The 18,609-nt window shown below is 38.3% G+C and overlaps 2 protein-coding genes across 2 annotated transcripts; both read left to right on the forward strand.

The window, feature by feature from the left end:
* Positions 1–1,559: 1,559 nt before the first annotated feature.
* On the forward strand, positions 1,560–8,433 carry LOC137747783 (alpha-mannosidase-like). Its single transcript, XM_088687130.1, has 29 exons — positions 1,560–1,926; positions 2,153–2,236; positions 2,326–2,414; positions 2,511–2,685; positions 2,814–2,933; positions 3,046–3,129; positions 3,232–3,303; positions 3,444–3,557; positions 3,639–3,739; positions 3,827–3,920; positions 4,035–4,202; positions 4,328–4,417; positions 4,505–4,570; positions 4,658–4,714; positions 4,787–5,012; positions 5,129–5,265; positions 5,396–5,461; positions 5,562–5,624; positions 5,761–5,832; positions 6,062–6,109; positions 6,280–6,399; positions 6,539–6,604; positions 6,869–6,981; positions 7,082–7,169; positions 7,258–7,368; positions 7,450–7,545; positions 7,627–7,674; positions 7,777–7,845; positions 7,938–8,433. The coding sequence occupies exons 1-29, from the start codon at positions 1,702–1,704 to the stop codon at positions 8,124–8,126; spliced, it is 3,051 nt and encodes a 1,016-aa protein (XP_088543256.1). The 5' UTR covers positions 1,560–1,701; the 3' UTR covers positions 8,127–8,433.
* A 2,070-nt stretch (positions 8,434–10,503) lies between these two features.
* Positions 10,504–15,762, forward strand: LOC137748822 (protein EARLY-RESPONSIVE TO DEHYDRATION 7, chloroplastic-like). The gene is made up of 5 exons (XM_088687131.1): positions 10,504–11,490; positions 13,783–13,895; positions 14,265–14,431; positions 14,923–15,007; positions 15,336–15,762. Exons 1-5 carry the CDS (start codon positions 10,642–10,644, stop codon positions 15,523–15,525), a joined length of 1,404 nt encoding a protein of 467 aa, XP_088543257.1. The 5' UTR covers positions 10,504–10,641; the 3' UTR covers positions 15,526–15,762.
* Positions 15,763–18,609: the final 2,847 nt, after the last annotated feature.

The following is an 18,609-nucleotide window of genomic DNA, read 5'->3' on the forward strand; positions in this document are numbered from 1 at the left end:
TTCATTTAAATGTAGATAGCACACCCCTTAAATTTTGATCATACACGTAGTTTACAATTGAGAAATATCATTTAAATGTACAAATCTAACACACTTGTTGGCACTTCATATTTAATATTAAGGTTTTTTTTATTAGTACCCCACATAATATTGAATGCACACCCCACATAAATATGTATTATTAAGTAACTTATGTACCTTAACATGAAATGACTATTTAGCCCCAAAAAAATTAAAAGAAGTTGAATACACAAATTATTTACTAATATGAACCCTAACTTTAAATTGGTTGTCCAAACCCAAACCCTAAAATCCTAAAACCCCTAATTGACAAAAACCCCCAAATTGATAGAAACCTAAACCCTAAAACTAAAAAAATGTTACGAATTCGGAACCAGACGTACTACAGTATGGATTTTGTAAGAGCTACAACATTTTTTTGTTATCAAAATCTGTAACTACTCCAAAACAAATTTTCGATATCTCAAAAAAAAAAAAAAAAAAAAAAAAAAAAAAAAAAAGAGAAGACTAAATCCATTATAATACAAACAAATTTTTCTCTAAGTGGGAAGTTTGACAGTTGACACTACTTTCTTTTTAAGTTTTGTACCGTAAAAAGAAAGGAAAACTAATGAAAACTGCTTAAAAACTTTGAGTTTTAACGATAAGGACAAAATAAACGGTAAAGTGAATAGTACTAAAATTGACTTTTTACCTGTAAAAATATGGTTTTTCATTAAAATGAACAGTACCGGGAGTTTTTCGTTAAAGTTCCCTAAAAAGAATTGAACCCATTATAATTTTGAAAAAAAAAAATTTCACCCATGTCCTATCATTTTGTTTTTTTGGGTCAAAATTTTGTGAGATTGACTCTAGAGAAGTAACAGATAGGGATACAAATTGTGGATTTGTGCTCTACCAATAAAATAAACCAACAATTGAATGTCATGTAATTGACCTCATAATTAGCATTTACATGTTTAGCGAGAGTCTTGAAATTTGGAGATGTGGTGAGAATGAACAATGAGAGAATGTTGAATGTATGTGAAAAATGTGGGATGTATGTAGAAAGTTTGGGGTGTGAGGGTAGTATAGGAAAGTATATTGGGTGTACCAAGATAAATTTTGATTGACAAAGTAAATGTGGGGTGTGACAAATATTACTATAGTTTACGATTATATGCAAGTGACTTTTTACCATAGTAGTGAAAAAGAGTTGAATCATTGTATGGTGACTAATCTAATAAAATTTATCGTTTGATAAAACAAAAAAAAAACATAAATCCACATCCAACGGCCAAAAAAGTGGCGGTAATTTAACGGCAATTTAACCCATCCGTTTACAATGCCCCCCCGCGCAGGGGTTTGAACAATTTAATAACGGCTCCTCAGTCCCCAGATTCCGCCATTAAATTTGATATCTCAAAAGTCCACAAGCTTTGTCAAACTCGGACAAATGGAGCCCCATCCCCACTACACGCCCTCGTACAGCCTGTCCCCCTTCATTATCCAGTCCCATCTCACCCTCTATATATTTAGGCCGGCCATTTTGTTTCAATGGAGAAACCGAGGCCTCTTTTGTCCTGTCCTACCCGAAACTCCCAATCGCAAGGTTAACAACCGTGGCAACAGGTCACAGACTCACGGAGTCTGTTTTCGATATAACCCGGCAGAGCGAAAACCCATTTTTGCACTTCAAAAATGGGAAAGGCGGAAACTTTGGAGTTGGGTTTTCGGCTTGTGGTTGTTTTGGTTGTGGGTTGTTTGTGTAGGGAGGCTGTTGGCGGCGGTTATGTGAACTATGAGACGGGGAGTGGCGTGGTGGAGGGGAAACTGAATGTTCATTTGGTGGCGCATTCGCACGATGATGTCGGGTGGTTAAAGACGGTTGATCAGTACTATGTTGGATCAAACAACAGCATTCAGGTCATACAATAATAGACAATCAAGTTTGTATATAATATATGAGTTCGTTTGATAAGGTTTATGCACCTAATAAGCGTTTTTGCTAGAAATGTTTTATATAACTAAAAAGTAGTTTTTATGATGCAAAAACACCATATAAGTTTTTTGCCAAAAGTGCTATTGATTGTCTTAATGTGCTAATTACTTTATTCATTAACTAGTTAATGAATTTGCTCGTTTTGATTAGGGTGCTTGTGTTGAGAATACGTTGGATTCTGTTGTTGAATCGTTGGCTCGTGATCCGAACAGGAAGTTTGTGTTTGCTGAGATGGTAAGGCCAGTAATTAAGCTCCACAACATGATAAAGTTTTTCAATTTTTAGTTCTTTTTGTTTTCTGATTTGTTTAGCATGAATTTTAGGCATTCTTCCAAAGATGGTGGTTAACACAAAGTCCGGAAATTCAAGCTCTCGTGCGAAAACTAGTAGATGCCGGGCAGTTAGAGTTTGTGTATGCTTCTATCGACTTGAATCTTTGATTTGCGTAAGGAAATGTGTTTGGTTTGCATCTTGTAATCTGTTTTAAGAAATTCTATTGTATATATAGAAATGGTGGTTGGTGTATGCATGATGAAGCAACAACCCATTACATAGACATGATTGATCAAACGACGCTAGGTCACCGTGCAATAAAGGCGCAGTTCAACAAGACGCCTCGTGCTGGATGGCAGATTGATCCCTTTGGACACTCTGCCGTGCAAGCTTACTTACTCACCGCTGAGGTCATTTTGTTATTTGAGTCCTCAATGCTTCATCATTTTTCTATGTTGGTTTAGTCACATGATTGAATCTTAACTTTATTTGGTATCGTATAATTCTCATGGAGTTGATTCTTACAATGTTCTTGCAGCTCGGGTTTGATTCTGTGCATTTTGCAAGGATCGATTATCAGGACAGAGCAAAGCGCAAGGTGGATAAGTCTCTCGAGGTTATATGGCGTGGATCCAAAACTTTCGGTTCTTCATCTCAGGTTTACAACGACAACTGCTGCACTGTTACCATTTTAATTACAAAACTTTAACTTTCCCTTAATTCAAAAATGTAATCTAATGCTTACATACAACTACCCTGGCCCTTTCCAGATTTTTGCCAATGCTTTTCCAGTTCACTATAGTCCACCTCCCGGTTTCCATTTCGAAGTATTTGACAACTTCGAGCCTGTCCAGGTTCTAGTTTCAACAGAGTAACTTTTCCCATCAAGTACTCGATGTTCTTTCAGGGTGGATGTAATGAGGTATCAACTAATCTGTTGAATGATAAAACTGCAGGATAATCCTCTTCTGTTCGACTACAATGTTGAACAGCGTGTCAGCGATTTCATCAGCGCTTCACTTACCCAAGTAATCACCTTATCCCTTGAGTATAATGAAGTTTTAATGTTCCTAATGCTCCTTTAAATTTTCTTATAAACTTTTGTTTTATCTAACGGTGAAAGCTGAAGCATGTATATGAGAAATGATTGGATGATCTTTCTGTGCAGGCAAATGTGACAAGGACGAATCACATTATGTGGACGATGGGAGATGATTTCCAGTACCAATATGCAGAATCATGGTTCAAACAAATGGACAAGTTAATTCACTATGTTAATAAGGTGGAGTTTAATCACAAACCTCATACTATTATGCGGATTTCAAGTTCAAAGTTGCATCATTGAGCTTATTTTTGTTTTCAGGACGGTCGAGTTAATGCCTTGTATTCTACACCATCTATCTATACCGATGCTAAAAATGCAGCAAACCAGTCATGGCCACTGAAAACTGAGGATTATTTTCCGTGAGTATTATTCTCTCATTTTCCCTCTTTTGTCTACAGAACAGGACTTACTGACTTAATCTATTGCATACCAATGATTGCCAACAGGTATGCAGATGTGGTAGATGCTTATTGGACTGGATTTTTCACTAGTCGCCCGGGTTTGAAGGGATATATCCGCTTGCTAGGCGGATATTATTTGGTATAAAATCAAATTAGTCCTTATAGTAATCATCTATATTATCTGATGCTTTCTGTCAGTTTTAAGTGCAATCCAAGTGATACTTTGGTGTGAACTTCTATTTTTGCAAAATAGGCGGCACGAGAACTAGAATTTCTGGCTGGAAGGAAAGCAAATGGTTCCAATACCGATGGCCTTGCAGATGCTTTAGGAATCGCACAGCACCATGATGCAGTCACCGGCACTGCCAAACAACATACTACAGATGACTACGCAAAGCGCCTTTTCATCGGAGCTTCTGAGGTCTCCAGCTAGTATCTCTACACATTTTGGTCCTTTGAGTTTTTGCATTTGTCTCCGACACTGTTATTCGTCGTCTGTGCTAAAATATGCCTTAGATATCTTATGTAGCATATGACATTTTATAGGCAGAAGCTGTTGTCAATTCCGATCTTTTGTGTCTAACTACAAATAAAACAGGAGATCAATGTACTAACTCAACACCGACTTTTAGCCAGGTGATACTTCAATTCATTGTCATTTGGATTATTCATGCTAATTTTCTGGATATACTTATAATTTGCTAATTTTGCATCGTTAAACAGTGTCAATTACTCAATATCAGTTACTGCCCTCCAACAGAGGAAGATATTCCACAAGGGAAGAGCTTGGTAATTTATCTCATTTTACTTCTAATTTACTCGTGGACATTTCGCGGATGAAACCTTTTGTTTATCGTTCGTTCTCTTAAATTTCAGGTCGTTGTGGCATATAATCCTCTCGGATGGAATCGGACTGAGACTGTTCGGATTCCTGTGAGCATATGTTCTTCGCATTTAGTTTATGCTGTCATAGAGTAGGTTTGCTCACTTTTTCTGTTCAACCAGGTTAATGATGCCACTCTTTCTGTTCAAGATTCTTCGGGAAATATTCTTGAGGTACAATATGTAAGTTTGGACAATGTAACAGCCAATTTAAGAAACTTCTATGTAAAAGCCTACTTGGGACAGCCACCAGACCAATTTCCAAAGTACTGGCTAATCTTTCAAGTCTCCGTGCCGCCACTTGGTTGGAACACATACTTCGTTTCAGGAAGAGCTACCAAACGTAGATGTACGCATCTTTCCCTTTGAGGATTCTCAAGTGTTATTTCTTATGAAGCTCATGTGCTCAAAGTATACTAGAATAAATTATGTACTATCTGCATTTCTTTGCCCTTTCTTCTGTAGTGAAAAGCGGAAATGGATTTCTTTCGGCGATGGAGAGTCCACAGAATGAGACAATTGAAATCGGACCTGGAGATCTGAAAATGTCGTTTTCTTTAGCTTCGGGACAACTCAATCGGATGTATAATTCTAAAACAGGAGTAAGTTGTTTCACATGTGCAAGTGACATAGGTTTAGATTTACAGCCCTCAAAACGAAGAGCCGGTTTACGTTATTTATTTAGACTGGTGGAAGTTTAGAGCAATTTTAATTAACAATCATGTTCACCAGGTTGATGTACCGATACAGCAGAGCTACCTCTGGTATGGTTCAAGCACAGGAGATGCCGATTCCCAGGTGTCGAATATTTCTGCTAGGACTTTGATTTACTTTAGCACGTAATTCCGGTCAATGAAGTGCCTGCTGAACTAACATGGAGTTTATGTGATCTATCCAGCAAGCTTCTGGTGCATACATATTCCGGCCTAATGGCGCCCCTCCAACTGTTGTGTCAAGATCAGTAAGCCTTATTTTGCGTATTATCATGCACTTTCCATGCTTTGAATTACATGGAATTTCACTTTATAAAATAAGGATTGAGAGATAATATCTGGTTCTTCACTATAAATTCTTTAAGTTTTTATTTTATTCTACAGGTTCCTTTGAAGGTCTTTCGTGGACCGATAGTTGATGAGATTCACCAACAGTTCAGTCCATGGATCTATCAGGTTATTGACACTTTGTCAAATTGCCTTCTCTGGTTGAAACGTCTTTTGTGTCGGAAATGCTTAAATAGTTCACTGAATTTGTTCATATGAGGGTTTACGTCCATTAGCGAGCTATACACATCATTTAGGACCCTAATAAAACATAATACAGAAGTGAAATTGAAGTTGACATTGTCTTATGTTGTTACCAACCGTATTTTTCTGAACGAGAGATTTCATTTGTTATTAGGTTACTAGACTTTACAGAGACAAAGGGCATGCCGAAGTTGAATATACGGTGAGTAATGCACCTTCCATTTTATTTGGACAATGGAAACATAATTGCCTTTACTTTGAATGTCCACCGTATTCATCTGGGCCGATGAATCCTTTCTTTAGGCAAAGCAAAAGCAGTAAAGTACTTGGTAGACTCAAATCATGTAGTTCTGACATATTTTTGTTTTGAAGATCGGTCCTATTCCCACAGACGACGGTGTTGGAAAGGAGGTGATCACAAGAATGACAGCAAACATGGACACAAACAAGGAGTTCTACACCGATTCTAACGGAAGGGATTTCATTAAACGGGTAACTCCATTATGAGTTTCTCATACAAATTAGTATTCTCCACCGAAAATTTTAACAGATGAAGTTTGCTGGTTTATCATTGTCTCGTGAATTCTTAATTTGGAAAAGTGAAGTAACACATGAGTCATGGTTTTTGCAGGTACGAGATTATAGACCAGACTGGCCCCTTGTGGTTAATCAACCTGTGGCAGGAAACTATTATCCTGTAATTTCTTCAATTTTCTTCCATGATATACGCACATACACCACAACTAGCTAATTTCATTTAATAAATGGTGTGATCAGTTAACAGTAATTTTGTTCACGGTAGCTAATCAACCTGTGGCAGGAAACTATTATCCTGTAATTTCTTCAATTTTCTTCCATGATATACGCACATACACCACAACTAGCTAATTTCATTTAATAAATGGTGTGATCAGTTAACAGTAATTTTGTTCACGGTAGCTATCTTCCTTCTTTTTTTCAGCTAAATCTTGGAATGTTTACTTCGGATAACAAATCCGAGTTCTCAGTCTTGGTTGATCGTGCCACTGGAGGATCAAGCATTGAAGATGGACAAATTGAGATGATGCTTCACAGGTTTGATTCCGACGGACAAATTTTCGGCATCTAGGTCAAATAATTGCTTTATTCTGGATATGGATATGTTGACCTAATTCTTCCTTGCTTGAAACACAAGGCGTATACTTGAGGATGATTCGAGAGGAGTGGGTGAAGCACTTGATGAAACAGTGTGCATCGAAGAAAATACATGCGAAGGACTAACGGTATCATGCTATACAACAATAGTAGTTTCTATTTCTATGCAATGAGAGTAAAAACGCTTATTTCTTGCACATTTTATATTTTTTGCAGGTTCGAGGGAACTATTATATGAGCGTAAACCAGGCAGGGTCGGGTGCCCCCTGGCGCCGCACAACTGGCCAGGAAGTTTACTCTCCGCTTCTTCTAGCATTCGCCCACGAGGTATGACTTCACCATAATTACAGAAGAGTTTGTAAAGCTTCATTGCTGTTGAACTTATAATATATGATATTAATATTTCAGAAAATGGAGGATTGGACTGCGTCACATTTGACAAAATCATCTACCATGGATTCTAATTACAGCTTGCCTCTCAATGTTGCTTTGATTACTCTTCAGGTGACAGTAAACCACTGAATAATGACACAAGTGCTCGCTAATTCTCTCTCTCTCTCTCTCTCTAACATTCGAGTTTTGCAGGAACTGGATGACGGTACTGTGCTCCTTCGGTTAGCTCATCTATATGAGGTAAAAAGATAAGCAAAAGAACATGCTACAGTGACATAATTGATTTGATAATGCAATTAATTTAGTTTGTGTTTGCGTCTTTTATGCTGTTGATTCTAACAGGCAGCCGAAGATCCTCAATATTCAACACTGGCCAAAGTTGAACTGAAGAAGATGTTTAGAGGAAAAACGGTAGGTTTTATGGTACATTATTTCGCCCGACATATGTTTTCGGGATTATTGGCGGTTGCCATAATGTGCTTGTTGGTGATTGTACGTTTCAGATAAAAGAGGTGAAGGAAGTGAGCTTGTCTGCAAACCAAGAGAAGTCGGAGATGAAGAAGATGACATGGAAAGTCGAGGGTGACGGGGGAGATGAACCTGCACCGGTTAGAGGGGGGCCTGTCGATAGCTCAGCTCTTGTTGTTGAGCTTGGAACCATGGAGATCCGCACCTTCGTGTTGAAATTTTAGATGCTGTGCTTTTTTATTTTTGTTATAACTTGCAGCGCAAGCAATAGGTGTGGCATGAAAATTATGTCAGAACTATATGAATGATATATAATTCGATTGTATTAAGGTAGTAAATTAATGAGTGTTGTGAAACTAATTATAAAAGTGGGTGAGAGTGAGGACGGGAGAGAGAGAAGGGCTCACATTTATCTATAGAGGAATGTTATACCGTGGACAAGTAGGTTGTGGTGTACTGCAGTGACATTGAAAATAAAATGGGCATCATCAAAGTCTCTGAGTTGTGTACCGACCACAGAGATTTGCAAGACGTTGTTTTCTATCAAGGAAACTTATTATGCTTTGTGTTGAGACCGAAAAACTGTAATGATCGATTCTAGCCTTAACGTGATAACGGTGAAGTAGGAGGCGCAGGCTTCTCGGGCACTATTAGCTTGAATCATCGGGGGATTTGCTTTTAATAGAGATATATTGTCAAAAAAGATGAGACGTTATGAAGATTATGTAGATGTGTGGCGTGATATCGATATCAAACACAAGGTTTCCAAATTGAATGCAGACAAGAAGCAATGGGTTGAGGTTGATCGTATCAATGATCACATACAGATCGTGGGGCACGAAATTGGAGTGTACAGCTTAGATTTTGAACAGACATGCCGCTCATGTATCATACGAGTGGTAACATCTACCGGCCCCCAACTTGGACCTGCGTGTCAAGCAAGAAAAGAAAGAGCGCAAAAGAAGAAGAAGAACAAGACGTGTACCTAGACTTCGACATGTTAGATAAATTGGATTTGGGATGTTGATCACTACGAAATTAATTAGGTTGTATAGCGATTTTGTAACTCAGCTTCAAACAAAACTGAAACACTCTCCATAGCACCCAAAACTGCATTGTAAGAAACACATTTCGTCGAACCCCTTTGGCTTCCTTTGCACGTCCCCACATTTCCCTGTAGAACACACTACGCTAGCTAACTTGAGAAACCAAGTGTGCAAATCTCAATTTTAGTTTGCATCGCAATGCTCTTTTTTTTTTTCTTTTTTTTTTTCTTCACATTTTGATATCTAAAGATTGGTTTTTAAAACAAAAATAAAAAATAAAAAAAATAAAAAAAAAATAAAAAATTGGTTTAAAGAACGATACCAAACCGTCTCTAAAATTTCAACAAGAAAGTGTGAATCTCCATGGGTCCGAGCTCAACAAGAAGACTTGAATTATTCACAGGACCTCCTCTAACCGGTGTAGGTTCTTCTGCGCCATATCCCTCGACCTTCCATGCCTTCCTCTTCATCTCTGACTTCTCTTGGTTTGTAGACAAGCTCACTTCCTTCACCTCCCTTATCTGAAAGTTTCAAACACACCACCAATCAAGTTGCTAAATCACCTCCCTTATCTAATGAGATTTAAACATGTTTTTAATGTAAAAAGTTCACTTGATCAGTTTTTACACATATTTCCTAATCAAAAAGGCATTAGGCGCTAGTCGGACGGCAGTCAAATGCCTAATGCCTAGGCCCTATTTTTTAAGTATAAGTAAGTTTATTATATAACATATAAATAAATGTCTACTTATACTTAAAAAATTATAATTGTATTGAGATACATAAATTGCAAAATTAAATGATATATATATTATAAAGTATTAAAACATATTGAAAACATGAGGAATAAGCATATAATGCGTATTCATTCAAGTATTTAACAAGTCTCTTACAATTCATTGAAAAAACTGAAATGCAAAATTAAAATCTATTTTCTGTCTGAGGGAGTTACGACCTAGGTGGGTATAGGTGGGCGCTTAGGTAGTTCTAAGTGCCATTTCTTCTAGACGGAAATTTTTAGAACAGTGTAAAATGTACATAGAGACTTGATAATCTAGAGAGAATGTGACAATGAAAAATAAGGTGTCCCTAAATGAAAAAAGGATCCCTAAAATGAGGGTGAAAGAGCCCTATCGTAGAACAAGGATTTCTGCATTACCTACTCTTATATGTGGAAGTGAGATAAAAAACAGAGAACTAAATATGTTTGACAATCGAGTAAACTGACCAACTCATTCAATATGTTTGTAGTTGTACTGACTTGAGACGAGACCAAACGGTATCTAAGTACAAAAAGACGTATTCAGTTGTCAAATCTAAAATTTCATCCTAAATATGACCAAAAGAATGACACAAACAAATTGAGTTAACCTTTCAACGTCGTCGTCATTAGTTAAACTTCCTTTTCGTTTTTTTCCCTCCAAAAATAGAAAAAGATAAACACAAAAAATCGTTAACAGTTACTCGCGCGGCAAGGCGCCGAGACAGTTGAGCTAACCTTCCTTTAAAGCTGCGTCTCCTCCTAATCCTACTTGGCATTACCGAACAACCGCCACGTGTCATGCAGACTCCGGTCACCATCTCGAGAAAGTCCGAGCGCCGTTGTCCCATCCATCTTCTTCTCCGTCATTTCGCTTAGTCTGAAACCCTAATCTTCTCCAATCTTCAGAGCCAAACAGGAGAAGTCACAGCCATGGCGAACCCAAACCCCGTTCCCAAACAGCCCCTCTACCCGGAGATCATCCAATCGAACCCAGAAGCACCTTCAATCCCTACCTCCTCAGCCCCAAATCTCTACCCTTCCCTCGACATGAAAGACCTCTACGAAAATCTTTTCCCGGAATACCTTAACCCTACCTACCAATACCCACCCTCCGCTCCGCCCGAGGAGTCGGCTCCACCCGAGGCTCCGCCGTCAGCTCCACCGGTGGCCACCGAAGAGGTTCTCATCAAAATCCCCGGCACCATTGTTAATTTAATCGACACGCACTACAGTGTCGAGCTGGCCTCCGGCGACTTCACGATCATACGCCTCATCCATGGTGACGACATAGTCGCCGTCCTCGCCCGAGTCGGCGACGAGATCCAGTGGCCTCTGGCGAAGAAGGAAGGCACCGTCAAGCTCGACGACTCGCATTACTTCTTCTCACTCTACACTCCGCCGGATTCCGATTCCGGGTCCGGGTCGGACCCGAAATCAAAGGCGAATGATCCGGACAGCTTTTTGAACTACGGATTGACGATCGCGTCGAAAGGGCAGGAGGGATTGGTGAAGGAATTGGATGGGATTTTGAAGAGTTACAGCAGTTTTTCGGTACAGAAGGTTTCGGACAAAGCGAAGAGGAAAGGGGAGGCGTTGGACGATACCCTGGCATTGGAGACCTCCCCGGAGGAGTTGAGCTCGGAGAAGAAGGAGGAGTTGGAGGAGCGGAGCGCCGCATATTGGACCACATTGGCACCGAATGTGGAGGATTACAATGGAATGGCTGCCAAATTAATCGCGGCCGGTTCAGGCCAGCTGATCAAGGGCATCTTGTGGTGTGTGTTGTGCCTTGGCTGATTATCTTCACCAACATACAAACCCACAGTTGAATAGTTTAAAATACAAGAAATAAAGACACCGAGAAATTTACGAGGTTCGGTAAAAACCTGCCTACGTCCTCGGAGAGATATTGCTCTTCACTATGAGAAAAACAGTACAAGTTACACATGAGTTAAATCGACATAACCCAATCTCATATCCCTTGTACACCCTCTCACAGAATTTTCCCAAGAGCCTCACTCTACCCCAAAAGTTCTTTCACAAGAGATTTTTCACTCTAGCTCTCTAGATTTTTTCTCACTCGTGCCCCTCTTGTTTTGCCAAATGCTCTCACCATCTCTTTTTATGCTTTTCTTCATCCTAGCCAAATAATTATGGCTTTGAAAAAGCCACAAAACAAGGAGCAAATTAAGCCACAAAATAAGCCACAAAACAAGGAAACATAATCCTCATCATGATGTTCCCTCATCAATTTTGTTTTGTTTCCTAGCCTAATTTGGCCACTATCCAACAATCTCCACCTTGGCCAAATTGTACCAAAGTCCATTGGCCTTACGTACCAGCATGCACACTCTGAATCAACCTCGTTGCTCCTGTTCCGATTCAGTCACTGCCAATGCATGTGCAGCTGCTGCAAGCAAAAAAAAACATTTAGCTTCAGACAGGATCTCGACACATCCTCGTCTCCTCCAGCAGGTTTTCCTCCTCTTCATTGTCTGCAACTTGGAAACTTGTCAGTGCACCCATTTCCAGCAACACCCGTCGAGCCAGACAAACATTCCTCACACTTCTCATTCTTCAGGACCATCTCATCACCTGTGAATCCCATAGCTCCACCTGCTGCAAAACCCCTGCAACACTTGAGACTATACATCACCAGGAGATGTGTTGCTTCGAGTACCTAGAGGGCATACTCGAAGTCTTCTGCCACAAAATTGCTGCTACCTGGACCAAGATCATCCTTTCTTTTTCTCAAAGGACAATTTATCCTTTTATGCCCGAATTCTTTGCAGTCATAGCATTGTGGTCCCTTGCCTTTGGAGCTTGATTTGAACCTGCTGTCTCTCTCAAATCCTCCTCCCAATTTTCTTCCATGATTCCAACCTTGAACAGCTAAAGCAGTCTCGTGCCCACCATCAACAATGGTCTTCCTCTTTTGTGTATCATAAGACACCAAAGAAGCCTGCACCTGCTCCAAACTTACTGTATCTTTTCCATGCAATAAGGTTGTCACAAGATTCTCATACGAATCTGGAAGTGAGGTAAGAAGTAAGAGGGCTTTATCTTCTTCCTCAACCTTAACATCAACTTTCCTCAATTGATCCAAGTATCCATTGAACACATTCATGTGGTCCATGAGATTCCCGCCTTCATCCATCTTCAGCTTGTACAGCTTCCTCTTCAGATGTAACTTGTTGGTCAAACTCTTAGCAATATAGAGTTTTTCCAACTTCTCCCACAGTGCAGGCGCAGAATCTTCATCCATAACATTGTTGATAATGTTATCAGCTATGCAGTGTCGAATCGTGCTAACACAACGCGACTCCAGCTCCTCCCACTAGTCATCTGTCATTTCTTTAGGCTTCCCATCTTTTCCCTTCAAAGCTCTAACCAATCCTTGTTGAGTCAAGACATCCTTTACTCTCATCTGCCAGAGAGTAAAACTGCCCTTCCCATTAAACTTCTCAACTGAAAACGACATGTTTGTAGTCATCATGGTGAATAATAAATCTGAACTTTCAATGAACCAAAGCTTCCAACAAAGCTCTGATACCAATTGTTGTGCCTTGGCTGATTATCTTCACCAACATACAAACCCACAGTTGAATAGTTTAAAATACAAGAAATAAAGACACCGAGAAATTTACGAGGTTCGGCAAAAACCTGCCTACGTCCTCGGAGAGATATTGCTCTTGACTATGAGAAAAACAGTACAAGTTACACATGAGTTAAATCGACATAACCCAATCCCATATCCCTTGTACACCCTCTCACAGAATTTTCCCAAGAGCCTCACTCTACCCCAAGAGTTCTTTCACAAGAGATTTTTCACTCTAGCTCTCTAGATTTTTTTCTCACCCGTGCCCCTCTTGTTTTGCCAAATGCTCTCACCATCTCTTTTTATGCTTTTCTTCATCCTAGCCAAATAATTATGGCTTTGAAAAAGCCACAAAACAAGGAGCAAATTAAGCCACAAAATAAGCCACAAAACAAGGAAACATAATCCTCATCATGATGTTCCCTCATCAATTTTGTTTTGTTTCCTAGCCTAATTTGGCCACTATCCAACAGTGTGGAGATGTGACGGTGGAGAGATTGAAATTGGGGAATGAGGTTATGAAGAAGCGGATGGACCCGCGTTCGATTAAGGAAGTCAGTCCCCAAACCATGAGAAGGATTAAAAGGTACAAAATTTGTGTGCTGTTTGTGTCTTTGATGGATGCATTAGTCCCGGTTGTCTATTGAAACTTGTCAAATTTTAAGACAAATTAATTATGGAAAATTATGAATCTTTCGTACTCAGATTGATGCCCGAGACCAATTTTCGTATTTGGAGTTTGGTCCCTTGTCTTCATATGTTCTCGTAGGATTCAGGGAAGACATTAGTTGCAAGTATATGGACATTGCCTTATTGTTCTACAGCTCTGTCTATGAACATTAGTTTGAAGACAAGGGTGTCATCGTCTAGTCGAGTGTTTGGGTTTTTGCCCTTTTGCTTTCTGGGGTCGATAGAATCGTTTTGATCAAGAATCTAACTTTTACTTGTTCTGCAGGGTTAAGAAGGTGAGCAAAACGACACAGAAAGTTGCAGCCGGTGTCCTTTCTGGGGTCTTGAAAGTTTCTGGATTCTTCACAAGTTCGGTGGTAAACTCCAAAGTGGGAAAGAAATTCTTCCGTCTTCTGCCTGGGGAAATTTTGCTAGCATCGCTGGATGGATTTTGTATGTTGATCATCTCAGTACCTTGATGTTGATGCTTTCTTAATAACAGGCTTGCTAAATCTTTCAATTAAAACCTCTATCTTGCTGTTCTGTCATAATTTCATTAATACCTTCGCTCTGAATGATACACAAACTGTCCGTATAAATGTGTCATTTCATTGCTGCTTGTAGTGGAACTCCGGTGAGCTCGCTTATAAATTACAAGAGTGGTGCAGATAGTTCCCGAACAAAAGTTTTATTTTTGACCTTTAACTGTAGAAGGGTAGATTTTCTTGCAGCTAAAGAGATTTTTCTTACCGCTATCACTGCGAGTGACCGTGTACTTAGCCAAAAGCCTTTAGACATATAACTATATTTGACTATTAGGTAGATCTAAACATGCCATCATAGATGATGTATCAATTGTCTTTACCTTTTGTGTTTCTATAATCTTATACGACTGTTTCCAATCAGATGGTTGAGTTTTAATGTTTACATGTTCCTGTAACTAGGCAAAGTCTGTGATGCTGTTGAAGTGGCCGGGAAAAATGTCATGTCAACGTCGTCTACTGTGACAACCGAGCTCGTCTCCCACAGGTAATGTTCACCAGATGCTTGATGCCAGAGTAATGTAACAGTAAATGAAACAAATAAAGACTGAAAAGATATGCACGATTCATGTGGCCAGTAGACCTGCTATTTTGGCTCACTATAACTTAGGGGATGCATTGCAAGAGGTTATTAACATTTGTGTGGGTTTCGGATCAACAAGTTAACCCTCGGTTTCAAACCCTATGTTTGTTGCCGGTATCAACTATTGCCGGTAGCAATAGTTGATGGCCTACTTCACGCTTTTCAAAATTCATCAGACGAGTGGTATGCTTCTGTGATAGGGTGTAAACGTTTGAGTATAACTGTCCTGCAGGTATGGTGAACAAGCAGGTAAGGCTGCAAACGACGGGCTTGATGCAGCAGGACATGCTATAGGAACTGCATGGACTGTTTTTAAGATCCGAAAGGCACTCAACCCGAAAAGCGCTTTCAAATCCTCCACCCTAGCCATATCTGCTGCCAAGGCAGCAGCTGAGGACGTAAGGAGTAAAAAATCCGAATAACTTGTTCTGGGAATCTTCATCTAAGCCCTTCCAAGCTTTCATCCCCCATTTTCCCCAAAGGGTTTCGTACTCGCATGGAACGTCAAGTTCTTCGTGTTGCTGTTGTACTACAGTCGAAACCATGGATACATGTTTTCATTGTAACTGTTTTGTATATTTATTGAAGATGGTCATGACTCGTATTTGGAATGGGAACTTTCCTCCTTCACAATTGTTTACGTTGCTTGATTTGTTGTAGCCCTGTATCGCTTCAAAATGGAACATCACAACACTCACTGCTCCAGGTCCTTTGTCTAGAGGGATCCCTATTTTTGTGGAGCCCACTTCACATCATCGAAATTCAACGATTCAAATCGTTTATTTTTCTAAGTTGTACTTTGTATATTATTCTTGCAAAAATATTAGTCAAAACGAAAATATTTAAAGCATATAATTGAGTTTAAAAAAAGATGGTAAACATTATGTTCTAAGAAATATTGAGATTTCATCATGACAATCAAATGAGTAAATGATTTTACATTAAATTTATTTTTTGCAAAGATGATTAATAAATGAAGTCTTCAAATTTTGACCGCGTATTCATATCACATTGGTGTTTCACATGATGTGACAAATGATTCATACAATCATCGGCTAATAAGATGAATTAATTGACGTGTCATGTACACAACATTTGTCAAATCAAATCGTATGCTAATGTGGTATAAAAATGTGGTCTCCATAACATTTTTCACTGTGTTTGCATAAATCACCATACAATTTATAGCAAAATGTTACCTGTAAAAAGTTCTGAAACAGATATTAGCACCTGGAATAGTTAACAATTTGAAAGTTAAATTTTGGTTTAGCTTTTGTATGATTTAGGTTTTTCTGAGCGGAATTTGAAGTCCTATTTCCACTGAATCACACAAGAAATAATAAAACCATATTAAGCTTTTTAACTTTTTATTATTAATTTAGATAATTAGTTGGTCTTGGTACACTAAATATGAATTATATTATTATTTCTCAAGCTTGAAGAATCAAGCTGAGCTGAAGTTTTTCTCGAACTGTCTCATGAAAAATTTCAAGCTACTCACGTGTTTTATGAATCAAACACATCAATGCTCAAGTTTGATTTGTTTCTTAATTGAGACGAATTAAATTTAGCTTAAATATTTCACGTACCAAATTTTAACAAACCAAACAAGAGCCGAACCTGATGCAAGCTCGAACTTTTCAAACCAATTTACATCCCTAACCATACTAATGTTGCAGCTGCCACCAGTGCACCCACCATCGGTGTGTCCAATTCTATAACCGATCATGTTACATGTACCAATAATATGGACCCAGTAATATAATCCAACACAAGTGTGAGTGATTGATCGGTGGACCCAAACACCTCTTGGAACTTGCAAAGCGTACACGCTACGGTCTACACCCCATTTTCTCAATCCTGCAATCCCGTCACCGTCACGTCCAACCTTCGTTGCTACGAACAACAAAAAACCAAAATATTGTACACGTTTCTTTGTACATTCAACGAAGTGCGGTTCTATCGAGAACACATTCAAATTAAACGAGATTGAATGAAATCAAATACATCTTTATTATTTGTTGAATGTGTTGTCGTGTGCGACAAGACAGACAACACATTCAAATTAAACAAGATTGAATGAAATCAAATACATCTTTATTATTTGTTGAATGTATTGTCGTGTGCGACAAGACAGCTGCACTTGAGAATTGGCTTTAATTTTAGGCCACCAGTTCCTCATGACCTCAAGGACATTTTCAAGTCATTAGCAACGAATCAAATCTCTCTTTAGTGTAAATCCTCTCACGTGCGATATTCTTGCCCAAAGCCGATTTATGCATCAAAGTCTCTCCACTTGATTTGCTTGTCTGATTCTAAATTACGAAGTTTTCTCACCCTCTAATTTTTTTTTTTTTTTTTTTTTTTTTGTGATTAATTTGAGAGATTGTTGTTATCTCTGCAAATTACGAGATAATAATATAATTGGCATCAATAATCCTCTCCGACAATGTCCTTTTTCCCACGAATTGGAATTCAAATAATTGACATTGACAATCTTACCTAAGATTTTTCATCATTACTGCTTAAAGTGCAAGGACGAGTCATGATCATGATACAATGACTTGCCTTGACAAAATTGAAAACATCCATTTTTCGGTTTTTCGCATAGAATGACTCATTATTCTTTACAGAAAAAATACAGTTTGATATATGCATAAACTGATTATTTGTGCTTTTGATTAAGGATCAATTCCAGATAACTACCAAACATTTAGAGGTGATTCCAAATTGTAGCTTTTTAAAACATTCCAAATAATTACTTGAAGTTTTGAAAAATGAATATCTATTAGGTTCACTAGTGTTCAATGATGACATTGACAAATAGTAAGCGAGTTTTAATCTTCAAGTCATCTATGGAGATTTAAATCTCCAAATTGACACCATTAGCTAAGCAAATTTATGGTTTAACTCTACTAAAATGGGTTGGGGATTGGAACTCCAAATACGTCGATTCGTGAAAATCAACTTTAGCATTTGTCTACCTCATCATTTTGCTAGTAACGTCATCACTTAATGTTGGTAAAATCCTCAATAACGATCAGATGTCTAATTTTCAAAATGTTAGGTGGTTATTTGAAATATTTAAAACAGTTGAGACTAATTTAGAATCACCCTAAAAAAATGGGGTAGTTTTTATACTTAACTAATTAATTATTATTTTTATTTTAAAAAAAAGAAAAGAAAAAAAGAGACCAACTGGAGGTGGAAAGACTCACATAGACATTTTAGTCCTTTTAATTAATTACTAGCATATGGGCACACACAAAGTGTGTGAGAAATTTTTTTTTTTTTTTTTTTAATTAGAGATATGTTAGGATTACATGTAGGTGAGACTTTGAAAAAAAAAAAAGTAAAATTTGGTTGTGTGAAATTACATTTCTGCCTTTCTTATTCATATTATGTTTTAATTAGATGGTTAAATTGGTAATTACATAGGATTTTGGTTGATAGTGAGTGTTTTATTAACTAGTAGAGATTAAATATATCAATTTGTGATTTGCATG

Source organism: Pyrus communis, chromosome 2, assembly GCF_041283825.1.
Source record: "Pyrus communis isolate YQ-2024b chromosome 2, ASM4128382v1, whole genome shotgun sequence".
NCBI lineage: Eukaryota > Viridiplantae > Streptophyta > Magnoliopsida > Rosales > Rosaceae > Pyrus > Pyrus communis.